The 27940-nt window shown below is 38.2% G+C and overlaps 1 protein-coding gene across 1 annotated transcript in view; it reads right to left on the bottom strand.

The window, feature by feature from the left end:
* The window catches only part of LOC110343861 (uncharacterized), a 63121-nt gene that overhangs the window by 27347 nt on the left and 7834 nt on the right, over positions 1-27940 (bottom strand). Inside the window, exons 4-6 of the mRNA XM_087190852.1 lie at positions 22275-23233; positions 4839-4965; positions 3788-3883 (exon numbers count right to left, since the gene is read on the bottom strand). Coding sequence (XP_087046978.1) covers positions 3788-3883; positions 4839-4965; positions 22275-23233 — 1182 coding nt within the window. The remainder of the gene's footprint in view (positions 1-3787; positions 3884-4838; positions 4966-22274; positions 23234-27940) is intronic.

Raw genomic sequence — 27940 nt, 5'->3', positions numbered from 1 at the left:
AAAATAACTTGAAGGGATCTATGAACCTAAATAAGAAGCCTAAAAGTATAAAACTTTAAGAAGAAACTATAAGGGAAAATATTTATGAATTCAGGGTAGGCAAGAACTGCCTAGGATACAAAAAACATGATATATAAAAGAAAAAAATTGATAAATGAGATTCCATCAAAATTTAGAACTTTAAATGACATCATTAAAATGAAAAGTAGTCCTTAAACAGACCATATTTACAATGCATATAACCTATGACCAGAATATATAAAGAATTCTTAGAGCTCATTAATAGACAACCCAATTAAAATGTAGACATAAGAAGATGATAAATAGCCGGTGTAGCACAAGGAATGGTGTGCAACTCTAGAATCAGAAAAATACTAATCAGTACAATAACAAGATTGAATTATACACTCATTAGGGAGATGAAGTTAAAAGTTTTAAAAGGCTTGTCATGACTTTTTCTTTTTGTTGGATTCTCCCCCTTTGCATTTAATTTGTCACGCCCAGTGGATTCATTCTGCTGGGGTTCCTGGGGTTGTGATCCTCATTGTCTTTTTCTAGGGTATTGTCTAGAATTTTTTGGAGTGCCGGTTTGGTATTCATGAAGTTCCTGAGGTGCTCTTTATCATGAAAGTATCTTATTTCTCCATCAATTTTGAAAGATAGTTTTGCAGGGTACATCAATCTGGGTTGGAGGCTGTTTTCCTTTAGGGCTTGAAATACATCACTCCAAGCTCTTCTTGCCTTGAGGGTTTGCATTGAGAAGTCTGCTGTGATTCTAATGGGCTTTCCTTTGTATGTGATTTGTTTCTTTTCTCTCACTGCTTGTAGAATTTTGTTCTTCTGTTGGATTTCTGGAATGCTAACTATTATATGCCTATGTGTAGATTTTTTTTGATTAAGGCTAGCTGGAGTCCTATATGCCTCACTTATCTGTATGTCACGTTCTTTTCCCTTCCTTGGGAAGTTTTCTGCCATCACTTGTGAAGCTTTTTTATGTCATCTGCACTCTCTCCTCTTTCTTCATTGACTCCAATCAGTCTTATGTTATTCTTCTTTGCATCGTCTAGCAGCTGCTGGATTGATTTCTTGTGTTCCCTTACAATTTTAAAGCAATTTTTCTTTTCCTCCTCACTAATTGCAATCTTATCTTCTATATGTGAAATTCTATCCTCACATTGGTTCATTCTGCTGCGCAGACTTTCGATGGAGTTTTTAATCTCTTGGAAATCTGTTTGTATATGTTTTATGGATTCCATTTGTTTCCTATGTTGGGATTCCATCATGCTCCTCAGATCCTCTATTTTTTTATCTGTGTCCTCTCTAGATTTATTAATCATGTCTTGCACCATGAGCAAAATCTTTGCTGTTATCTGAGTAATTATTTCTGATTTCATTTTTCCCAGATCCTCTTTTGTTGCCAGTTCAGAAAGTCCAGGTGGTTGAGTATCAGATTGTTCCATCTCGTTTCCCTTTGGGGTTGCTGTAGGTGATCTGGAACTCTGTTTTTGAGGCTTGTTTATGTGTTTTCTCATTTCCCCGGGTGTGGGGGGGTGCTTCTGGCACCCATGCGGCTCACCTTCTCTGCCCTAGGAGCCTGGGATGGAGGCGGGGAGCTTCCTTCCAGGTGCTGGGACCGGCTGAGCTTCTCTGCCCTAGGAGCTTGGGATGGCAGCAGGGGAGCTTCCTTCTGGGTTCTGGGACTGGCTGAGCTTCTCTGCCCTAGGAGCCTGGGATGGAGGCGGAGAGCTTCCTTCCAGGTGCTTGGACCAGCTGAGCTTCTCTGGTCTAGGAGCCTGGGATGGAGGCAGGGAGCTTCCTTCCGGGTGCTGGGACCAGCTGAGCTTCTCTGCCCTAGGAGCCTGGGATGGAGGCGGGGAGCTTCCTTCTGGGTGCTGGGACCAGCTCACTTCTCTCCCCTAGGAGCCTGGGATGCTGGCAAGGAGCTTCCTTCCAGGTGCTGGGACCGGCTGAGCTTCTCTGCCCTAGGAGCCTGGGATCCCTACATTTAATTTCTAAATACTAATCTTCACACTAGATACTAGAAGATGTAATGTGAAGATACTAGATAGGCAAATAAAGGACAATTTAGAAATGTAGCAGGAGAGTAATGTAGTAAAGAAATCGTATCTGCAAAAGAAACAAAGGCTTCAAAGACAGATGTGACTAGGGTCAGGGATTTAGCTCAGTGGTAATGCCAGCTGCTGTGCAGGTGCAAACACCCGAGTTCAATCCCTGGTACCAAGAAAACAAAAAACAAAAAACAAATGTGGGCTCCAGTTATAGTAGGGCAGCAAAATCCCAACATACTTCTTTTTTCTTTTTTCTTTTTGGTGCCGGCAATCGAACTCGGGTCCTTGCACCTGCACAGCAGGCAGCGAAACCACTGAGCTAAATCCCCGGCCTCCAACATATTTCTTGCTGAAGAAATTAAGGTAAGAAACCATAATAAACAGAAAAGAGGAAGGAATAAAGGGACATCTAGAGAAGGAGATTTCTGGACTTTAGATAGGTACTAGCACAAATCTTAGACTAACACTAAATAACTCATCCATAAGAGGACACAATCTAGTGTAACCAAGTCTTACAGAACCAAACAGAACTAAACCACCTAGACAAAAATCATTCTCTAAATTTTACTGATCTGATTACTCGATAAATTAAAAATGTCAGCATAATGGTCTCCAAAGGAATGAACAGAACCCAGAATTGACAAAACAGCCCTCAGAAATATACAAAGAGCAATTCAAAATTATTCAGCATACAAAGAATATACACAAAAAATGGGTCCTACTCTTAAGGGAAGAAAAAGACTACAGATGCTAAGCCAATGATGTCTATGATGTGGAATTATCAAAGACTTGAAAGTAGCTATTTTAGCTATATTCTATGAGATTTAAACTTTTTTTAAAAAGCCAGACATTTGAAATGACAGAAAAGTCAGGAAATATAACTAGGCAAAAAGAAGTCATATAAGGAAAAAAACAGAAATTATACAATTGAACAATTTAATTTCTAAAATTACTGGATGAGCTTTTATAACAGAATGAAAATGACAAAAGAGTTAGTAAGCTTCTATAGATACTATCCAAGCTAATTTTTTTTTTGGTACCAGAGATTGAACTCAGGACTTTATGCTTGCAAGCAGGCGTGGAGCCAGTGAGCTAAATCCCCAGCCCTATCCAAGCTAAAATTTATAGATAACGTAGGATACAATTTTTAATAAAAGAGCTCCAAGACTTGTGGGAATATATAAAAGATAAGAATGGGAGAAAAGGAAAAAGAGACTGGGGAAGGAAAAATATTGGAGCAAATAATGGCTGAAAAAAACAATAAATGAATTTTAAAATTCACTAGAAGGATTCAACAGATTTAATTAGGCAGAAGAATTAGGAAACTTTAAGACAGACAATTTGAAATCAAATCAAATGACCAAAAAAAAAAAAAGAAAGAAAGATAAATGTTTTAAAAAGGAACCTGATAGACTCAAGGATACTATCAAGCAGACCTATATCTATATAGAAAGAAAATATATATTCTAGAAAGAAAAGAAAGGGACAGAGAACTTATTTGAAGAAATAATGGCTGAAAACTTCCCAAATATGAGGGGGTGAGGAAAAAGCACACTGGTTAGCTCATGCACAGTTTTTATCTCTGCTCCAGATCATAAGCCTTTTCTGTACTATGAATGGAGATTTCCAACCAACATTCCAAGTATGTGGCTCTTCCTTGACCAGTTGAGCTGTTGCTACACAGGTGGCTTTCTACAGCCAGATTTAGTCTTACTTACCTTCACCCAATTTTCTCGTTTCTTCCCTCCCAACCATCCAGGGTTCTTTTCCTTGCTCTAATAATGTGATTACATCTGGCTTAGAAATAGAATGGCCTGTTTACAAAGAAAAAAACGCCACATGATATAGAAAAGTAGTTTGCTTAAAATTATAATAAATTAAAGGTCAAAACAATATTAAATAAAAATTTTGAGAAAAGAAGGTGAGGAAATTAAAAAATAAGAAATCAGTTACATAGGGTAAGATTTTTCTAAGCATAATTTACACACCTATATCCTCTTTTTCTTGAGAGCATACATACAACTTGAGAGCATGTAACTGAAATACAGACCTTAATGCCTGTTACCAATCCCTGACTTTGCTACCTTCTAGCTGTGTGGAATCTTGGGCAAGTCTCTTAAACCCACTCTGCCTCAGTATTTCATCTGAAAATGGTTACTGGATTTAATAAGAATTAAATCAGTCAATCTCTGTATGTGTGTGTAATATATTTAAAGTGCTTACAACATTACTTTTACAAATGTAATGTTCATATATTACAACTTTCAACAAATCAGATGAAACTTGTCTTAGGAAATGAAATGTGTTTGCTTCAGATTTAAATGAATTCCATTTATTCAGTCCATCACTATATAAATTGTAGAGGTTCTTTCAATAATTACAACCATCTAGGACACTGTCAAGCTGTTCTCCCTGCAAATGGATTAGATAATGTACTATGTACACTAATTCTGAGCATAATAAATAGGAAACCTGGCTCCTTTAGCAATGGTTGTATGATATATGCCACAAAATCCTAATCTAGTTCTTGTGTAAACGCAACTCTAAGTGAGACCAGAGAAAGCATGAATATCACTGAAAGGGAGGATGAGTACATTTATAATGGAGTCGTAATTTTTATACTAACAAAGTTCAAACCACTTATTTGAGAAAAGGGGAAAAGTAATTTAGTTTCTTAAGAGGCTACCCTTGAAAATCAGAGTAGAAAAAACACGTATTGTGAAGATAAGATTCTAAATTATCCTACATTATTTGAGGTAGAAAACATACCTAGTGAGATCAAATTACCATAGTTCTCCATCATCACATTCTGGTATAAGGTCTTCTGAAAAGTGCTGAGATATTCCCACTCCTGCTGAGAGAAATCTATGGCCACATCCCTGAATGTCACTGATTCCTGGAATGGCAAATCCATATATTACTTGAAAAATTAAAGAATGTTTTAAAGATGGACAGAAAGGATATATAGACTGGAATACGTAAAGAGAGCAATGTAACAAGCCTGTGGGCTACAAATCTGCAATATGGGAGGGGACTGAAAGAGAAAATGTAGAATATTTTTAAACAAAACTGCTGATATAAACAAAACCAAGCAGCATATTCTTAAATATCTAAAACATCTTGGAATAGATAAATAATGTTTGTCTATTAAATAGTGAATATAAGTAAAATATCTGATTGGTGCCTGCCACATACAATTTTGTTTTTGCTTTTGTTTTTGTTTTTTGGTACTGGGAATTGAACTTTGGGCCTCACACTTGCTAGGCAGGTGCTGTGCCGCTGAGCTACATCCCCAGCCCTTGTTTTTGTTTGTTGGGTGCTGGGGATTGAATCTAGGAACTTGAGCATGTAAGGCAAGTACTTTATTCTGAGCTATACATTCACATCTATATTTTTATTTTTTTAAATCTATTTTTTATTAGTACATGTTTGCAGAACATATTTACATTCCTTGTGGGGAGTTGGTACATGTACATAGCACATCTTAATTCCTTTTTTCATCTCCTTCGCCTTCCCTCCCTCCATCTCTTGATCCCATTCCCATTTGAGAAAGGTCTATCTCCCTATTTCCTATTATCTATCTCTTATTTTGCTCTTTATTTATATTTTGGGTTTCTCATATAAAAGAAATCATGCTATATTTAAGCTTGTGTGTCTGGTTTATTTCACTTAACATTATAGTCTCAAGGTGCACCCATTTTCCTACAAATGACTCAAGTTTATCTTTCTTTAGTGCAGAGTAGTGCTCCCCTGTGTGTACATACCAAGATTTCTTTATCCATTAATCTGTTGATGGACATTTAGGCTGCTTCCAAGATTTAGTTATTACAAATCATGCTACTATAAATATGGATATGCATGTATCACTGTAATATGATATTTTAACTCTTTTGGGAAGATATCTAGAAGGGGAATAGCTGGGTCAAATGGAATTTCTAGTTTTAGTTTTTTGAGGAATCTCCATACTGATTTCCACATTGACTGTAGTAGTACACATTCCCACCAATATAGAAGGGTTCCTTTTCCCCTAAAGCCTCGCCAGCATTTGTTATTATCTGATTTCTTGATGATGGCCATTCTTTCTGGTGTAAGTTGGAATCTCAGTGTTTTATTTATTTATTTTTTATTTTTGGTTTTTTGAGACAAGGTCTCACTGTGTAGTTCAAGCTGGCCTTAAACTCACTATGTAAACCAGGCTGGCCTCGAACTCATGGCCATCCTTCTGCCTCAGCCTCCTGCATGCTGGGATTACAATTATGTGCCACCATGCCTGGCTTCAATGTGGTTTTAATTTCCATTTCTCTAATGGCCAATGATGTTGAGCATTTCTTTATGTATTTATTGGCCATTTGTTCTTCTTCTGTGAAGTGTCTATTTATTTCACTTGCCCATTTTTTTTTACTTGTCCATTTCTGATTGAGTCTTTTATTTGGGGGAGGTCTAATTTTTTGAATTCTTTATATATTCCAGGTATTAGTCCCCTGTCTGAGGAATAGCTGACAAAAATATTTTCCTATTCTGTAGATTATCTTTTCACTCTGTTGGTTGTTTTTTTTGCTGTGCAGAACTTTTTTAATTTGACATAATCCCATTTGTTAATTCATGGTACTATTTCTTGTGCCACTGGAGTTATATGTTTAGAAAGTCCTTGCCTATGCCTGTAACTTCAAGAGTTTCACCTATTTTATCTTCCAGCAGCTTGTGTTTCTATTTTAACATTTAGTTCTTTATTCATTTTCAGGTTAGTTTAGTACATTGTAAAAGACATAGGTCTAGATTTAATCTTCTGCATATGGGTAACAGTTTTCTCAACACTATTTATTAAAGAGGCTATTTTTCCTCTAGTATATGTTTGTAGCCCCTTTGTCAAAGATCAAATAGTTGAATGTGCTTTGGGTTGTTTCTGCCTCCTCTATTCTGTTCTATTGGTCCTCATGTCTATTTTTGTGCCAATAATTCATATATTTTGAAATAAATGAGTTGCTGGGGAAATTTTTTGCTTTCAAGAGAAGATAAAAATATAATTGAGGCCAGGGATTTAGCTCAGTGGTTTTGCCACCCGCTGTGCAAGCGCAAAGACCTGAGTTCGATCCCTGGTACAAAAAAAAAAAAATTGAGTATTTTTTCAGAACGTAAATTCTCAATTTTGGAAAATAAGAATTTCACAGTTAAGAATTCTTATGATTTTAAATACTACATTATGTCAGATATTATCATCAGCATTTTTCTTGTTTTGGTACGTCTATATGCTTTTCTGTCTTTTTTGCTACGAGATTGTATTATGTGGATATATCAGATTTAATCATTTATTTAATTAAGATGTACAGTATTTATGCAGTCTTCCTCAATTTTAGGATTCTGTGTTTCACATACTCTATATAATGATATTCTTTTTTGTGCCCATCTACCATCTTTCATTGAACACCTGGTTTAGCTGAATGTGGTAGACAGCTTTAACATAAGTTATTGATCATCCCATGTCTCAGGATTATGTTCTTTTGGAATCTTGTTCCCTTGTATGTAGGCTGAGTAATTTGCTTTTAATAAACAGCTAAATTCCTAAGATGCTACATTTGATAAAGGTAATAAAAATCTATAAATTCCATATTGCTTTCCTTCTCTTGGTGTCTCATTGCTCAGTGGTAAAGCCAGCAGCTAACAGGTTTTAAATTGTTTTACTGACAGAACCTCATGATAGTAAACCAAGAACGGCCTCCAGTCAATAGCTTATGAGGACCTGAGATCCTCATACCAACAGCCCAGGAGGAAGTGTTAACAACCACTTGAATGAGCTTGGCAACATATCCACCTAAGTTGAGCATAAGTTCAGCCCTGACCAATACTTTGATCACTTCATAAAAGACCCACAGTCAGGAGGCAAATTCAGTCAGTCTAGATGTCTGACCAGCAAAAACTATGAGATAAATATTGACTATCTTAAGCCATTAAGTTTCAGGTTATGCCAGGTGTGTTTGGTGATACATGCCTATAGTCCTAGCTACTTGGGAGGCTGAGGCTGGAGGACCCCTTGAACTCAGGAGTTTGAGACAAGTCTAAATAGCATAGCAGATTCCATTACCAAAAAAAGGTCATTAATATTCTTTATAGTTATAGATAAAAAATACATTGAGTTAAAGAATACTGAGGAAGAGGGTTGGGGATTTAGCTCAGTGGCACTGCGCCTGCCTTCTAAGCACAAGGTCCTGAGTTCGATCCCCAGAACCAAAAAAAAGAATATTGAAGAAGGATGATGAATACATTTCACCCAAGTTCAGTAAGTTCCACTTAAAAATAGAATACTGTAGGGCCAGAGATTTAGCTCAGTGGATCCACCACCTGCCTTGCAAGCACAAGGTCCCAAATTCGATCCCTGGTACCAAAAAAAAAAAAAAAAAGAATACTGTAGTCTTGATACTTATCTCAGGGATTTCCTGCCAAGATCCACAACCTTCAAGTTTGCAAGTGCCAATCATCTACTAATCCACATAAAGTATGGACTCTTACTCTACAGACATTTGGTCATTCAATAGCAAATTTCCTCCTTCATTATCTGGCAATCTCAAGTCTGTGACATTTTACATTTTACATCAAATACAACTGTCTCTAACCCACCAAACCAGACTTGACCCAGAAGGTATAAATCTTTATTTCAAAGAACTTCAATCCATCATTGCCCTTGATAAATGAATGGGCACTTAAGACATGCTGAATAATTTCCTCACTAATTAGATGAACATTTGTAAGTTTATTTATTTATTGTCAGTGCTGGGAATGGAACTTAGGGCTTTCTGCATGCTAGGCAAGCACTCTACTTCCCTACACCAACTAGTAAATTTAGAGTGGGCCATACAGGGAGAATGCTGGGTAACCTAGAATCACAGTTCAGTGGATGAATAAGAGCTAGATGCTTCTAGATGCCTCTGTTGGTTACTTGATGGGAAATTTCTCCTACTGAGAAACTTCAGGAAAATTAATGAAAATATTGGCATAACCCAAAAACAAAAAAAATTTCAACAAGGAAACATCAACTTACATGTGCCATGGTTTTAGACCTGTAAGAGTGGACTGGTCTTCAGGATTCCTTTAGTAAAAACACACAGATCTAGAAAGTTGGAGCTGAGAAAAGAAAAAGACCTTGAGATCATTTTTGCTTTAGTGTTCCTAACAGAATTTAATTTACTTAATATTGCTGTTATGTTCTTCCACTCCAAGTTCCAGACTGTTTCACATCACATACAATTTGAGCCAAGGAGGGTTCTAAGTAAGTCCAAATCACAAAAGTCTCCATTGAACAGTCACAGAAGATAGGCATTTCTGCATTGAACACAGAATGTTACATGACCCATTACTGAGTTTTCTGGCCACTGTGTGATCTTGGTAAATCAGATACATAGACTCAAGATTAGGCAGCACAGTTCTCTGCTAAGCAGATCCTTTTCCTTCAATTCTTACCTTCCAAGACTGAAAAGAGCCCTCATTATCCAAATTAGAACCTCTTGTAGGGCTTCAGAATTGGGTGGAGTTGGTTAAGAGACAGAAAGGCAGTGTTTGGTATTATGAATGTAGCAAAGACTACTACTTAAATATATGACATACTATCATTGTACTAGAATATAAAGTAGATGTAAAATGTGAGGTTGGGAAAACAATTTAAAATCATGGAAAATATTCTAGATAGTTAATTTAAAAAAACCAGGTTGACCATGTAATTATTGTTGTGAAATGCATGAATATATCAAAGACAGAGAACGAGTAGCAGGCAGACAACTGAAATCAGTAAATAGAAAAGTTTAGGAGGTTGTATGTTCATCTATTAACAGTGTTTTTGTTTTGATCTTGATTTTTTTGGGGGGGGGGTATCAGGGATCAAACTTAGGACCTTGTGCTTGCGAAGCAGGTGGCAGAACCATTGAGTTAAAACCCCGGCCCTGATCTTGATTTTTTAAAAGCTTTTTCTACGATTATTGTTGTAATTACTAGAGGATAATTGAAAGATACATGTATCTTTAAAATTTTGTTAACAGGAAAATGTTCTTCAAAAGGGAGACCAAGAAAATTCAAGGTGGGTATGGTGGCACACACCTGTACCCAGCTACCCAGAAGTTGAGGCATGAGGATCACAAGTTTGAGCCCAGCCTGGGCAACTTAGGGTGACCCTGCCTCAAACTAAAAAATTTAAAAGGGCTGGGAATGTTGCTCAGCACATAGGTCCTGGGTTCAATCCTCAGTACCATTAAAAATAAAAAAGAACCCCTAGGCCAGCTGGTTCATGCCTATGATCCAGCGTTCTGGGAGTGCAAAAGAATTACAAATCTAAGCTCCAGTATGAGAAATTCAGTGAAACCGTATCTCAAAGTTTAAAAAATTGAAAAAGGGCTGGGGATGTTGTTCAACATGAAGGCCCTGAGCTCAGTTTGCAGTACCAAAAAAATAAAAACAAAAACAAACAAACCTAAAAGGGATGAGGTTGTAGTTCAAGGATAGAATGTCCCTGGAGTCAACCCCTAATAACACCAAGAGAAAAAAATATTTTTTTTTGTTTCTAAATTTAGATTGTTTTGCTAAATGGCTTATGTTCTCTTTATTTCCTTTGGATCCCAATATTTGAATTCACTCAATCATTTCATCTCAGGTATGGTGCCTAACTAATCTCTTGTATAAATGATGTTTCTAGCTCTTTTTTTTTTCTTCTTCTTCTTTTTGTGGTGCTGGGGTTATATCCAGGGTCTTAGATATATTAAGCAAGTGCTCTAGTCCTGACTACCTCCTCAGCCACTAAATGATGCTTCTAAAGCTCTCAGTCAAAGCATGATGTGTCCCACATAGCTACCAAATTATATTATCCCATTAGTTTCACTTTGCATCTAACCTAATTAGAAGAAAAACTGTAAGGTATAAAAGTTATAAACCAAACATATTCGTACATGCTTGTAATCCTAGCACTGAGGGATGCTGAGCCAGAAGGATTGCAGGTTTGAGTCTCACTTGGGCAATTTAGTGAGACCTTGTTACAAAATAAAAAATAAAAATGACTGAGGATGTATCACAATGGTAGAAGGCCCCCAGGTTCAATCTATAGTACCACAAAAAATTTAGACCAAAAAATCAATTTACTATTGCCAGAGATTGCACAGTAGTATAATTTGTTCCTATCCTGTTATTAAAGACAGACAACAGTATTTTTCCAATGAATTCACAAGGTAGATTACTAATCCTCTGCTTCATCATACACTTATCTTTATTTATATTTTACCTTCATTGATTTGTGTGTTTTGTCGTACTGGAGATAGAACCTAAGGCCTTATGCATGCTCAGTATACATGCCTCCACTGAGCTATATCCCTAGACCCTAAAAAACATCTTAAAGGAAATAACTATGTTACTTTAGAGATTATATTGCCCCAAACACTACAAATTCCAAGTCTAACATACTGTAGACACTTAACAAAAGTCTGCTTTTTTTCTTAACCACTCCACATCATATAATTTTTTTCAGCACTGGGGATTGAACCCTGGGGCTCCATCACTGAGCTACATCCTCAGCCTTTCTATTTTTAATTTTCAGACAGTCTCACTAAGTTACCATCCTGGCATTGAACTTGTAATCTTCCTGCCTCACCCTCTCAAGTACTGGGATTACAGATGTGTGCCACTATGTCCCACAGTATCTAGGAAATTTTAAAAAGGAAATAACTATAAAAGCATACAGAATATGAATATGCATAAAGATGTTCATGAGACAATAATTTTAATAACAAAAAACCATGAATATTTCACAGTAGGCAACCAGTTTAACATATTATGGTCTGCTATATAATACTATACCATTAATAGGAACAATAACAATAATTCAAACTAAATGGTGGAAAACATTAACATAGCAAAAAAGGTACATTTACAAAGATACGTATAGTTTAGGAGATGATACACTCCTAAACTGAAATTAAGAATACAGTGTCTATTGTCACTCTCAGGAAAAGAAAATGAGCTTTAAGCTCAGAGAGTAAAAAACACCTCAATGTCACTGTTTCTACCTTAACAAAGAAAAAATAAGAACATCACTTACTATATATGGTTGTTTTGAAAACTGAATAAGGTAGTCCATATAAATACTACACAGCACTTGAAAGGCTAAGGCAGGAGGACTGCCACAAGTTTGAGGCCAGCCTGGACTATATGGTGAGACCCTGTCTCTAAAAACAAACAACAACAACTACAAAAAACTACAACGTATATCTTTTTTTCCCCTCCCATTACTAGGAATTGAACCCAGGGCTTCATACATGGTAGATAAGCACTCTACCACAGAGCTGCATCCCCAGCAGTCTATCATGCTGGCTAATGTAAATTATCATTATTGAAGATGAATATCATTATATGTTCTTTAATACAGTATCTACAATGAATTAATTCCATTTCCTATTTTTCTTATAGTAAAATTTGGGCTTTTTCTTGCTTATAATTCCAGTTTTTAAACTTTTAATGCTGGCTGAGATATAATTCAGTAATAAAGTACAGCCTAGGCAAGAACCTGTCTTCAAGCCCCAGCACAAATAAAGAAACAAATAAACCAGTGCCTAGTTGAGAGAAAAAGAGATTATCAGACAGAAAAGGAAACAATATTCCATTCCTCAGTTCCCAGCCTACAAAGATCAAGAAAAACATCAGGAGCATTAAAATCAGTTCAAAGAAGAGGATCTGATAAAATGGAGAATGTTAAAAAATCTTATTCTTTCATAATATGGGGATTTGGGTGACTATAAATTTATAATCTTTGGAAATATTGTGTTTGCAAGACATCTGAACATCAGATATTGGTGCTATTTCTCTGAAAGTAACCTTAATACTCTAAATTATTTATTCTGAAAGGATACTATAAATTAATTAAATTTTAAATAACTTTTCTAATATCTGAAATGTGTAAATATTTAGAACTTTTTTCAAACAAGGAGATCCCTGGGACTTTCTTGTTCTCTAGGCATACACAAAAGTATAAGCAAACCTATAATTTGTATAGATTTCTTTTTTCAAATTAAGAGAACTCTCATTTGCCTCCTTTACTTGATCAATTGTTATGCCAAAACAAAAGTATACAAACTTTGGACATATACAAACCCAGAAAAGTTAAAAACATATACATAAAAATGTTAAATGCCATTATCTCTAGGCAGGGAGGGTAAGGATTATTCTTACTTTCTTTTTCATAAATTCCTTTGGGAATGAAGTTCTTTTGCAATGAGATTACACTAATTCCATCACAATAATACAACATAAAGATATTTCAAAGTATTAAAATTATTTATAGATATCATTATTAGAAAAGGCCAAATTTTCATCATTTAAAAAATCTGTAGGGCCAGGGATATAGCTCAGTGGCACCGTGCCTGCCTTGCAAGTGCAAGGTCCTGAGTTCGATCCCCGGTACTGCAAAAAAAAAAAAAAATCTGTAAATACTAGATCTGCCATGAAAAATAAATGTGATTGACAGAAACATTTACCAGTTGTTGAATATCCTTTAGCTACACAGCACTGACAGAATTAGATACAGTGCACTACAAAGATTCTCCCATTAGTAGAGGGAAAAGGATTTTGTAGGTAGGAATGTGTATGACAAGTACACAGAAAAGTTTTGTGAACAAAGAAGATGCTCAATAAATGTGATATATCCCCCTTCCATTTTTCTCTGCATAACTAATTAAAATATCATTTTGGATACAATATTTCCTAAAGATTTTTATAAAATTCTATTTTTAAAATTGAGCTGCATACATCATTTAAAATTTTCTTGAGTACAGTACTCTTATCCACATTATGAACACTGTTTAACACAGATCATAGCTATTTACCTGTAAATGACTGGTTCATATAAACAAAAATTTTATTATCTGCAAAATATTGCATCTAATTAATGTGATGTGATTTTAACTATTCCCATGATGTTGGCTAAATTTGTATAAAACTGTCCCAAAGATATAATCTTTGATTCCAAATTTTTTAAAACCCCAGGATTAAATCTTTTAGGTTATGTAAAATTGAAAAATACAAATTTATGAATATAAACAGTACTTATCCATACAATTACAAAGGGGTTGTGTCCCTTGTACACCAATAAATACAGACAAAGAATATCTGATTAAGAACTCCTGTAACAACTGAGCCACTACTACACTCCATTAACTTGCAAGAGCACAATATAATTAATTTCATTTTCTTTTTTTGTGTGTGTGTGCTGGGGATCAAACTCGGGACCTGGCGCTTGCGAGGCAGGCGCCGGAACCACTGAGCTAAATCCCCGGGCCTAATTTCATTTTCTTGCTTCTGATCTACAGAAACCTAAAGGGGAATGACCCAGGTAGGTACAGTGCTGAGCATTTACTATCTTTCACAGCTGCACCCCTTGTACATACAGCCCAGTGAAGCTGGTAATGTGTGTGATACACTCTTGTAGGAAGTTATTGAGTCTTAACCCCAGACCGGGCAATTTATCGATACCCTGTTTCAAAATATAAAAAGAGCTGGGGATGTAGCTGAGTGGGAAGGCCCTAGGTTCAATCCCCAGCGCCGGGAAGCAGGGGTATGAAGAGGTGGTAGTGGTGGGTGGTGGAATCTGTAGCAGAGTTCACAGCAGTTCCTGGGATCAGAGCTGATGGAACACTACAGTTCTCAAACATACGTGAACCCGAGAACTCACAGGTAGAAATCCGGTTCCTAATTCTCTTTCCTAGGACCCTGTCTCAGGGGCAATTCCTCATCTACAATTCCCACCCTAGCAGCACGTCTGTATCTTTCTGCTTGGAAAATATTATTCAGGACTCAATTTCTGACTCCCCACTCAGAGACACCTCTCTGCAGCAGTGGAGAGTCACAGTGGCTGCGAGAACACAGGAAGCAGCAGGGAGCCTGCAGGTGAGGGTTACGGAGAGGCTCACCACACCACTGCACCAACGCACGCACACGTGAAGGACACGCGCCCTGTGTCTCCGTCACCCAGGGCCAGCCACATATTGCGCGGTCTCACACCGCATTCACCGCGAGGAACGCAGCCTCGCCCAACTCGCGGTCTCCCACAGATGCCACCACCTCCCGCCCAGTTCCTGCCGCGGCGCGTGTCCATTCCCGCCACCTGCTCTCACCGCCACACTGGGCCCCACAGGCGCCGCGTCTGGGCCCACGGGTCTCTTCCACAGCAACCCACTGCTACTTCTCCCTCAGGTAGGACCCAGTTATCGAAAACAGAGCCTGAGGTGGACGTCACCTCGGTTGCTTATGGGAAATGTAGTCCACACCAGATCATTCAGGACCGCAGTCCCCTGTGGGAAACAAAAGTCCACGGTCGCCAAAACCTGGAAGGAAAGGTGCCAGGATCCCTGGAGGACCGCAGCAGCGCCCACCCCCCACCCCCGGGGTCACAGCCTTCTGGGCGGGGCCGACTGTGCCTGGAGTGCGCAAGCGCAGATGCCCAAGGCAGGCATGGTTTCTGAGGACTGAGAGGCAAGTCTGGGTTGATCTGGAACCAGTTATTTAAAAGAACGAAACTTTAGAGCTTTTTTCTAACCTTCAGACCTGTGAGAATCCTCCCTGAAAAAAATCAGTGCTTTGACTGCAAGGAAGATTGTTTGCTTTAGTGATTGTTAAGTTCTTGAAGGTGGACCCAGAATTTTTCATTCTGTATGTGTATTCTTATATATGTATCTATATACACGTACATATGCACATGTGCATATTAGCATAATAATGTGAAAACATTCTTCAAATTTTTCCTAATTTTCAAAAAACACCTGCAATGAATGATCTTTGGAAAGAGCTACACCCTGGGCAGGGTGGCACATGCCTGTAACACCAGCTACTGGTGAGGTTTGATGCAGGAGGATCACAGGCTCAAATCCAGCCTGAGCAACTTAGACCATGTCTCAAAATAAAATTTAATACGGGCTGGGGATGCATCTCAGTGTTGGAGGGCTTGCCTAGCATGTACGAGGCCATGAGGTCAACCCTTAGCAAGGGAAAATGGGATACATTCACTCTCCAATTTTTACAATGACAATATATAATAGTCCCACTTTAACCACTCTGTCTCACCTGGAAATATGGTTTTTCCACTAACAGTGTATATTACATAAAATCTCCTGCCTCAAAAGCTTTCAAATCTAAAATGGAAAAATAATAGTAAGTATCCATGGCAATCCTGATGGAATATGCAAATTCACATATAACTTCAAATACATGTGTCATATGCATATAATCATGTAATTATCTTCATACAAAAATGGTTCGGGGGCCAAGGATATAGCTCAGTGGCACCGTGTCTGCCTGGGAAGTGCAAGGTCCTGAGTTTGATCCCTGGTACCAAAAACAAAACTAAACTAAACTAAAAAAATGGTTCTGAATCAGTACATAAGTATCATTTTCAAAGCTACAAAAGGCTACAGTATGGATCCAGCCTAATTTAAGAAACATGTCTTCTTGGGCCGGGGATTTAGCTCAGTGGTTCTGCCGCCTGCCTTGCAAGCCCAAGGATTCGAGTTTGAGCCCTGGTACCAAAAAAAACCCCCAACAAACAAAAAAAGAAACATGTCTTCTTCTACTGTATATTAAGGAATTTCCTATTTTCCAAAAAGCAGTGCTGTAATTAATATTCCTGCACAGACATCAGTTTTCATGTTTGTATATGTTAAATTCTCTAATTGGATTGGCAATGTGCAGTTTAACTTGTGATGTTGACACATTTTCTCATGATTGTTCTATTTTACATTTTTACACTAATATATGGGTGTTTCCTGAGCCATCAGAAATCATTTTGACTCCGTTCATCTTATTCTACTTTTATTTTCTCCCAACCTGAAAAATGACCTCAAAGAGTTCTTTTCCCTGTTTGAGTCAAGGCTTGATAGAGATCCTATACCTTTAATTATACCCTGATCTCTTACAAATGGTGTAACACTGAAATAATACTCCTTTTAGGTTTGTAGGCTCAGTAAAGTGATCTTTCAATCACAGACATATTTCTAAGATTTTGAATAGCTCAACTTTAGACAATGGATACAAACTAGGCTGAAAGCCAGGCGTGGTAACACATGCCTATAATCCCAGCATCTGGTAGGCTGAAGCAGGAATGTTTCAAGTTTCAGGCCAGCCTAGGATACACAGTGAGTTTATGACCAGCCTGAACTACATAATGAGACCTTGTCTCAAAAAACAAAACAAACCAGAACAAAAATCTAGACTTGAGAATTTAATTTGATTTGATTTAATGCCTCTGTTTGAAGTGTGAGTTTTATAACACCCTAGATATTGAAAGCTCAGTAATATTGGTAAAAATGAGTAGGAAAAGCTGGCCTTGGTGCTCCATACCTGTAATCCCAGCACTCTGGGAGGCTGAGGCAGGAGGATTGCCAGGGAAATGTAGCAGGACTCAGTCTTAGTATTTTTTAAAAAGGGGAAAATGGGGATGTAGCTCAGTGAGAAAGCCCTGGGTGTGATCCCCAGTATTACCAAAAAAAAAAAAAAAATTGGAAAAGTGTTTTTGTCATCTCCTTTTTATCCTGTTGGTGATGGAGGCAGTCTTGCTTTATGATTGTAGAGGTATCTAAACACCTAATACATATGGGACAGATGAGACTGATGACAGTTAATCACATATGCCATGCACTGTGGTGCAAGCTGAGGCAGGAGGCTTGCTCTGAGTTTGAGGCCAGCCTGAGCTACATAGGGAGTTCAAGGCCAGCCTAAACTACACAGCAAGACTGTCTCAAAAAAAGTATTAATCACATACTCACATCCCAAAGGGTGGAGGTCACCGCACGCTGCAGAATGGTTCCACTTAGGGGCAGAGTAAAGCAGCAGGGGCAGTGAGAGTCAGGCTCTGAAATAACAAGAGGATAAGGTGTCCCTTGGTTCCCATGTGAGAATGCAAGTGTCTTGCTTCACTAGTTTCACAGGATGATAGGTGGGTAACCCCTTTTAGGTTGAGAACCAAGTAGGTTAAGGGCAACTAACTGGTTGGAAGTGCTTCTTGCTGGATGGAGGGCTTATCAGATGACAGCAGGGAAGTTATGGGTAGGCATCTAGGACCCTGAAGGGAGACCCAAAGTTACTAGGACAACACATGAAATTTTAGGTCTTACAGGAAGTCTTACAATATAGAAGGAAAAAAGAAGCAATGTGAAATAGTTATTCCTTGGTAATTTACTTATAAAAATTAATATTATAGCGTAGCCCCTGCCTAGCAAGTGTGAGGACCTGAGTTCAATGCCTGGTACCCCACCCCCCCAGAATGTAGTATTATGAAAATTTGGAAGTAGTAACCAAAAGACAAATCAACCCATAATACACTTGTACAATAACAACCAATGTGAATATTCCAGTATGCGCACTTTAAGGATTTCTTTTTACACTTGTACAATAACAGCCAGTGTGAATATTCCAGTACGTGCACTTTAAGGATTTCTTTTTGGTACTGAGGACTGAATTCAGTACCTTCACCTGAGCTACATCCCCAGCTCAAACTTGTGATCCTGCCCCAGCCTCCCAGAGTATTGAGATTATAGGCAGACACCTGTACAACTTACTAGAGTTTTTGATGTGCACTATTATTTAATGTGTAATAAATCCATAACAAAAGTTTATTGGCTGCATATAGAACAGATGATTATTTTTTCCTGGTATTGGGAAATTGAACCCAGAAGCACATTATCACTGTGGTATATCCACAGCCCCCCCCCTTTAATTTTGGGAGTGTTGCTAAGTTATATAGGTTGGCCTTAAACTTGCAGTCCTCCTGCCTTGGCCTCCTAAAAAGCTAGGATTACTTGCACATGCCACCATGCCTGGCTATACTAATTTTAATCATTTTAAAATTATTTATTTCCCAGTACCAGGGGTTGAACCCAGGGTCTTCACACAGAGATAAACCCCTGGCCCTTTTATTTTGAACTAGGGTCTCACTTAATCACTAACTTGTTCAGTCTGGGCTCAAACTTGTGATTCTCCTTCCTCATCCTCCTAGAGTGCTGTGATTACAGACGTATACCACCATACTCAGGTTTAGTCATTATTTTAGAGTATGCTTTTTCTACTTAAAAAAAGTTTAAAATGGAATAGTGGTACATTCCAGTAATCTCAGCTACCTGGGAAGCCAAACTTGGAGGATAGTAAGTTCAAGGCCAGCCTGGGAAACTTAGCCAGACCCTGTCTGAAAAAAATAAAAGGGCATTGGTAGTGTTTATCTAACATGGGGAAGATCCTGGGTTTAATCTCAGAATAGAAGAAAAAAAAGTTAACTGTATAAGATAGGCAGATCCTTCAAGAGGCATTCCAGAGGTATGGTTATAATAGATGACAGCTCCTTGCATGTTATTACCCCTAATCCAATGGGACAAAATGTGGAGGTGGAAGACAGAACTACTGATGATTCTAACCCTATGTAAGCCTACATTAGTTTTTAAGAAAAAAATAAACAAGTAAAAGAAACAAAAACAATTTAAAATGCTTATAAAAGGATATATAAAAATACTTTATACAGGGCCAGGAATTTAGCTGAGTGGCACCGTGCCTGCCTTGCAAGTGCAAGGTCCTGAGTTTGATCCCCGGTACCGAAAAAAAAGCTTTGTATAGTTGTACAATGTGTGTGTTTGAAACTGTTATTATAGCCATGCATGGTGGCACATGCCTGTAATCCCAGCACTTGTGAGGCCAAAACAGGAGGATTGCTGCAAGTTCTAGGCAAGCCTGGGCTACACAGTGAATTTAAGGCCAGTCTGAAGTACACAGTGAGACTGTCTCAACCAAACCAAAACAAAACAAAACCTATTACACAAATGAAAAAATTTAAGTCTACATAAAGGTTAATTTATTATTAAAGAAAGAAAGAATACTGTGTGTACTGTAGCCTAGGCATACAGTGTGTATAAAGTCTTCAGCAGTGGATAGTTATATCCTGGCCTTCACATTCACTCACCACTCACTCATTGGCTTACCCAGAACAACTTCCGGTCCTGTAAGTTCCTGTCATGGTAAGTGCACCATACAGGTGTACTATCTCAAAATACTTCATTTTTACTGTGCCTTTTCTATGTCTAGGTATGTTTAGATACACAGATACTTACCATTGTGTTATAATTGCCTACAGTATTCAGGACAGTAATATACTGTACAGGTTTGTAGCCTAGGAGTAATAAGTGGTACCATATAACCTAGTGTGTCATAGGGTGTATCATCTAAATTTGTGTAAATATACTGTATGATGTTCACATAATGCTGAAACCACCTAACAATGCAGTTCTCAGAATGTATCCCCATTACTAAGCAATGCATGACTGTATTTTAAATCATCACTAAATTAATTATAATACCTAATACAATGCAAATGTGTGTAAATAGTTGTTATATGTATAGCTTAGAGAATAACAGCACTCTATACATGTTTAGTACAATCACAGTTTTTTCAAATACTATCAATCTGAGGTTCAATGTGCAAATGTGAACCCTGTGGACATGGAAACCTGACTGTACTGTTATTTCAACTTTTCTGTGCTCAAAAATTTTTAATTGAAAATGAAATTAAAATTGCAAAATGGATATACTGTGGCTATTTTGTGTGTATATGTGTGTGAGGTTTCTGGGAATCAAACCCATGGCCTCTAACATGACAGGCAGGTGCTCTACCACAGATCTATACCTTCAGGTCCCCTTTGGCTAATTTCTAATCAATTTACTGGATAATTTCAATTTTTTCATACTTTCTAAAGCTAAAAATCTAAATTTCATTCAAAAATGTAAGCATCGGGGGTCGGGGATTTAGCTCAGTGTTTTTACTGCCTGCTGCGTAAGCACAAGGACCCGAGTTTGATCCCCAGTACCAAAAAAAAATGTAAGCATCTGACTCAGCTTAAGAAATGTAAATGAAGATGTTCTCGGTGTTTTACATTCTATCAGCACTGTTAAAGAAAAATAATTCAAATTCAAAAAAGGATAGTTATATGAAACTGTCTTAAATTCATTAAACTCATAAAGTTTTTAATCTCATAAGAGTCTTCTACCAATAAAAAATAATAAAATTAGAAATAGTAGCCAATGAGCACTGAACACAAACTATATGCTAAACAATTTCCCATGTTTTCCTCATACATGAACTGATTTAATTCTAATAGCACCATAACGTAGATTTTTGTCTATCTAAGTTGAATCAGGTACAAGGCATAACTAGAACCATAAACAAATGAGACATAAGGAGCAGAAACTCAATCATAATGATTTAGATAGGAACAAATAAATGCTAAACACTCTCCTGCTGTTAAATTAGCAGGGGTTTTTTTGTGATATGACTCAAGTTTAATAAATGATTTTTGCTGGAAGCCTTTTATACATAAAACATTACAAAACAAGGGTTTTAAACATTCTCTTAATTTTCCTTCAGTACAAATAATCTGATAATCCATAAAGAGTACTAGGAAAAGGACTCTCCTTCATGCAGTCTTTCAACTTCTACATGGTCACATAAGACTGGGCCTTGGGCCTGGAACACTTCCTTAACAAGAGATAAAGGGTCCCAACAACATGTTGAACTTAGCAACTTGTGTGGGAATGTCTTTCCCTGTTTCTGACATAATGTGTATTCCTTTGTGCTGTTTAAGCAGCAATGGCCCTGAGCCACACTCATAGAATTCTATATTTCATACCCAATGGGGGAGAGAAGTGAGGTTCTGCCACAACAGCATGAAATGGAATGTGTGCAGCTACATCATCTGTGTCAGCTTCATAGTGGATCCGATGGTCAAGGGTAGTGACATACTGCAAGGTGCAGGACCTTGTGCTCTCTCTTTCCTGTTGCTTTGATTAAATGTACCACCTGAGCCTGGTGTGCTTATTGTTTGTCTTCTACAACTTTAAGTTACGTGTTAAGTCTCTTCCCTGGCACTTATCTGTTTTCGAACCTTGGCTACACAGCTTAGCCACCTGGTAAACACTAAAACACAGAAGGATACCATAAAACAAAACTCTTTTATAAAGTCCCTGAATCTGAGCATTCAGGTCATAACTAAAAATTTCAAACATTATTAACCTCACAAAGAGTTCATACCAGTATAAATTATTTCTTTATAAAAACTGAAGCACATGTAAAAGCCTTCTCACATTCTCTTCCAATTGTTTCTCAGTGGTATAAATTCACTGGTATCAATTCATTGATATACTGTACAGTATCTTTTATATATGTATGCCATAAAGTCTCTCACCAGTATGAATTCTTTGATGTACTTTAAGGGTTGAACTTAGCCTAAAGGACTTCCCACATTTGTTACATCCAAAGGGTTTCTCACCAGTATGAACACTCTCATGTACTTTAAGGCCTGAACTGAGCCTAAAGGATTTCTTGCATTTGGTACATTGAAAGGGTTTCTCACCACTGTGGATACTCTGATGTTGAGTAAGTCGTCCATAGACACAAAAGGCTTTCCCACATTCCTTACATTCATAGGGTTTCTCACCAGTATGAAGTCTATGGTGTATAGTACGTTGGTGGCTACTGCTAAAAGCTCTCCCACACTGTTCACATTCATAAGGTTTCTCACCAGTATGAGTTCTTTCATGTCGAATGAGGTGTGAGGGGTGACTAAAGGCCTTCCCACATTCTTTACATTCATAGGGTTTTTCACCAGTATGAATTCTAACATGTTGTACTAGGTTTGAGGCTTGACTGAAGGCCTTCCCACATTCCCTACATTCATAGGGTTTCTCACCAGTATGAATTCTTTGATGTATTTTCAGTCTTCCAACTTCACTAAAGGCCTTCCCACATTCATGACATACGTAGGATTTCTCTCCAGTATGAACTCTTTCATGTTGAGTCAGGTGCGAACCACGACTAAAGGCCTTTCCACACTCTTCACATCGATAAGGCTTCTCACCAGTGTGAATTCTCTGATGTACTCTAAGGTCTGAAGGACGACTAAAGGCTTTCCCACATTCCTTACATTTATAAGGCTTCTCACCAGTGTGCATCATCTGATGTAGTCTAAGGTGTGTAGGACGACTAAAGGCCTTCCCACATTCTTTACATTCATAGGGTTTCTTTCCATACTTATTTCCCTGATGTAGAGTAAGAGATGAATCTTTTCTATAAATGTACATCTTTCCATGGCTGATCATTTCATAACTTGGCTCCAAATCTATAAAAAATAAGAAAAGAAAAATACCTTGTTTCCTTGACCAGAAAAAGTAAATGTACTATGGCATAATTAAGAGAAAATGGAAAATCTCATAATTAGAGATAGTATAAAGTACTCCAGAACACAGTAACAAGGACAGAATTCTAAGGAGATGGTAGAGTGGACAGTGGCAAGAGTCTATCTTCCCAGGTAGATAACAACTGTAAAAAGCTGTATGATGTAATCATTTTAAACTCTGAGTTATATTTAAAGGCTGTAACTTTCCAGGAAAAACATGGAAGATAAATCATGGTTAATTTTCATCAAATTCATCTCAAAGCAGCTACCCATCCCACAACCCTGAGGCAATCAGCTATGTATGTGTTCCTGGAGAAGCCTGGAGGCAGTTTATGTGCAGGCTTCAACAAGACCTGAAAAGGCTGCCTCCATTAAGCCATCTCATGCCTCGAAAGCATGTGGGTTGGCAAAGCATGGACGTGAGGCTGGAAAAAATAGTGTTCTCCAGGAGTGGGGAGGACTTGGCCTTCCCTCTGCAAAGCAGGTAAAGGCCCAGAGCCCAGTGTGACTGTCCACAAGGCTGGTGGCCAGACTCCAACGCAAGAAGCAATGCTTTCTTGCCTCGGGACCTGAGAGCAGCAAGCTCCAATTCCTGGCAGCAGCCTAGCCTAACCCTCAGTGATGGCTGGTCTCTTAGCAGCTGTGATCCTGTGTTTGAGATCAGCCATGTGTACACCACTGTGGTGGAAAGGACTACTGACACTTTTATTAAAGTTACCTGAGACTACTTGAAAAAAAAAAGAACTGAAAAGATGCTAAACTCACAACTCAGAGTAATCCTTGCCATAGAGACCCTACAACAAACAGCAGCAACAACAAAATCATCATATATTGAGGGAAGGGGAGAATATAATTTCCAGGTTGTACAATATTAGACCCAAATATCCAGTTTTCAACAATAAAAATCAGAAAGTATATAAAAAAAAAAAACAGGAACAGTTTGGGCTACGTAAAGTGAAAATAAACAATAGAAATGTTCCCTGATGAATACCATATGGTGGTCTTGCTAGAAACAAGTCTTCAAAGCCACTTTTTTTTTCTTCTTTGTGGTATTGAGGGTTGAACCTAGGGCTTGGTTGCATGTTAAACAAGCACTCCATCAGTGAGCTACATTCCCAATCCACAACTGTCTTAAAAATGCTCAAAGAACTAAAGGAAGGGCCAGTGATGTAGCTCAGTGGCACCACGCCTGCCTGGTAAACAAAAGATCCTGAGTTTGATCCCCAGTACCAAAAAAAAAAAAAAGAAAAAGAGAACTAAAGAGGGCCAGGGATTTAGCTCAGTGGTTTTCCCACCTGCTGCGCAAGCACAAGGACCCGAGTTCGATCCCCAGTACCAAAAAAAAAAAAAAAAAAAGAGAGAGAGAGAACTAAAGGAAGATGTGTAAAAAGTCAAGAAAATGATGTGTGAACAAGCTGGAATTATGAATAAAGAAAGAGAAAACTTAAATGACAAAAAAGAAGTTCTGGAAGGAGCTTAAGAAATACAGCAACTGAAATGTTTATTAGCAGGATTCAAAGGCAAATTTAAGCAGGCAGGAGGAAGAATCAATAGACTTGAAAACAGTACAACTGAAATTATTACATATAAAGAACAGAAATTTAAAAGATACAGCCTAAGGGACCTGTGGGTCACCATCAAGCAGACGAATATATACACTGCAGAAATTCCAGAAAAAAAAGAGAAAGAAATGTGAAAAGAAATTATTAGAAGAAATATAAAGGCCAAAATCTTAAAAAATTTGATAAAAGAAATGAATGTAAACACCCCCCAAATTTAATGAATTCCAAGTAGGATGAACTCAGACACTGATACTTGAAAATGCTGTAACTCTTGAGGGGTTGGGGATGTGGCTTAATGGCAGAGGGCTTGCCTATTAATGCAAGGCCCTGGGTTCAATCTCAACACTGAAAACAAAAACAATCTTGAACGCAGCTAAGGAAGAGCAACTCCTCATACACAAGAATTCCCCATATGATTATCGTAGATTTGTCATTAGAAAGTTTGGAGGTCAGAAGGTAATAGGCTGACATAGTCAAAGGGCTAAAAGAAAAAAGCTTTCAACCAAGAATCCCACCTGGCAAAACATTTACCATTTAACAATTTCTTTAAAAGGCAGTTAAGCCAGGCATGGTGGGGCACGCCTGTAATCCCAGCACTCTGTAGGCTGAAGCAGGAGAATCACCTCATGTTCAGGGCCAGTCTGGGCTACACAGTGAGTTTAAGGCCAGCCTGAATCTCATAGCGAGACCTTGTCTCAAAAACTAAACAAAACAACCCCAGATAAACATAATAAGGGATTTACTCAGGAAGCTAGTTAATAAGAGAATATTGTCGGAGTTTGTTAAATAGTCTATCTAAGGTTGCTGTTTCTCAGTCAGGAGCTACGAGTTAGGAGCGGCAGGAGCTGGGCAACAACATTGGCTATTAAATAAGAACTTAAGGACAGGGGCCTGGGATTTAGCTCAGTGGCACTGTGCCTGCCTCACAAGTGCAAGGTCATGCGTTTGATCCCCGGTGTTCCACCCCACACACAATAAAAGAAGTTAAGGGGCCAGGGATTTAGCTCAGCGGTTCCACTGCTTGCCTCACAAGCACAAGGACCCCCAGTACCAAAAGAAAAAAAGAAAAAAAAGAAGTTAAGGACAAAAAGACTCTTAGATTGGAATCCAGGAAATTAGCCTGGAACCTGTACTGATAAGAACTGTCGAGAGTACACTGATGTGTCCTCAAGTCTCCAATGTTGATGATAGGGACAGTGTGCAAGAAAAAGTGGTATCCACTTTTTTTTCCCTCAAACTACAGATGTAGCTATTCAAAGAGTTACAGAAGCTGAAGTAGGGGGCCAGGGATTTAGCTCAGTGGTTCCAGCACCTGCCTCACAAGAGCAAGGTCCAGAGTTCGATCCCCGGTACCAAAAAAAAAAAAAAGAAAGAAAGTGAAGTAGGAAGATGTAACAGGAATAGGAGAACTGGGTTCAGCTGCTCACCATGCATTGACCAGGTGCTGAGTGACAACATGCATGTGCTGCAATACAATGTACTGGCCTGTATTGATGTCCCAAGCATAAGAATATAGTTTCTGCTTCATTTTTACCTTGCCAATCTTATCCAAAATTTCACTGGCTGGCTAGGGAACTACACAGAAAAGGAAATATGGAAAAATGTTCCAGCTCAGCTGTGTTAATGTAAGAAAAATCCACTACAACACCATCTAGAAAGGCCATGCTATAATATAGACAAAGGTTTCCAAGGACTTGGAGAGAGCTGAACAGCAAAAGCAACAATAATATATTAATGGGATTCATACCAGTAGGAAAAAATGACAACTGTTGCACAAAAGGCAATAAAAAGGAAACAGGCATAGACTGTTCTACAGTCCACATATGTAACATATATTAATCACTGCCAGGTGTGACGTCTCTTATAATCCCAGCTACTTGGGAGGCTGAGGATTCCAAGTTTGAGGCCAACCTGGACAACTTAATCAGTACATTGAGGCAGCCATGACAGAACAATTAAAGACATTCACATTTGGGTATGTTGACACATGCCTATAATCCCAGCACTTAGGAGGATGAGACAGGAAGATCACCACAAGTTCAAGGCCAGCCTGGGCTACATAGTGGGTTCAAAGCCACCCTGGGCTGGAGAACAAGACTTTGTCTCAACAAACAAACAGCAACAACAAAGAAACAACAACAACCACAACAAAAAACCCACTCATGAAAGGATTTTCAAAACTGCTTCAGAGAGTGGAAAGGATGGCAAGTGTGTTTGGAGTGAAGGAGGTTATTCTGACAGTAATTAATAGCGATGTGTTACTGTAATAAAATTTTAAAACTTCAAACAGTCAACATATATTTTAATCACACCACATAGTTATCAGCCAGGCATGGTGGCACATGCCTGTAATTCCAGCAATGAAGGAGGCTGAGGCAGAAGGATCTCAAGCTCAAGTCCCATCTTGGAAACTTAGGAAGAGCCCATCTTAAAATTTTAAAAGTAATGAAAAGAGTTGGGTTGTCCCTCAGTCCAAAGGTTATTACCCCTCCATAGAGGAAAAAAATATTAGCTTTCTTTGTTTATAAAATTTTTAATGTTTTGGCAATTCTGGGCCTTTAGGAATTTCCATATACATTTTAGGATCTATTCAATTTCTTCTTTTTTTTTTTTTGGTACTGGGGATCAAACTCAGGATCTTGCGCCTGCCAGGCAGGTGCAGCACCTCTGAGCTAAATCACCAGCCCAACATGTCAATTTCTAACATAAGGCCAGGTTGCAGGATTGCTGTACATCAATTTTTTTTTTTTTGACAGGGTCTCTCCGTGTAGTTCAGGCGGGCCTCGAACTTTCAGTGATCTTCCTGCATCAGTCTCCCAAGTGCTGAGATTACCACACCTGGCCCATGTAATTCAATTTAGAAGGGCCAGAGATTTAGCTCAGTGGTTCTGCCGCCTGCCTCACAACCGCAAGGTCCCGAGTTCAATCCCCAGTACCAAAAAAAAAATCAATTTAGAAGGTACTGTCATCCTGACAACATGAAGTGAGATCAGAAGATCCATGTACATGGGATGTCTTTCATTATAAAATATCTTTCTCTATAGTAAAAATTTTTGTCCAAAAATCTAATTTTTCCATTATTAGGAAA

The sequence above is a fragment of the Heterocephalus glaber genome, unplaced genomic scaffold (genome assembly GCF_053883595.1).
Source record: "Heterocephalus glaber isolate CG9 unplaced genomic scaffold, H.glaber_assembly_v1.0 deba00001561, whole genome shotgun sequence".
NCBI lineage: Eukaryota > Metazoa > Chordata > Mammalia > Rodentia > Bathyergidae > Heterocephalus > Heterocephalus glaber.
Note: the sequence above shows the minus strand (reverse complement) of the source record. Positions and strands in the feature narration are given on the sequence as shown.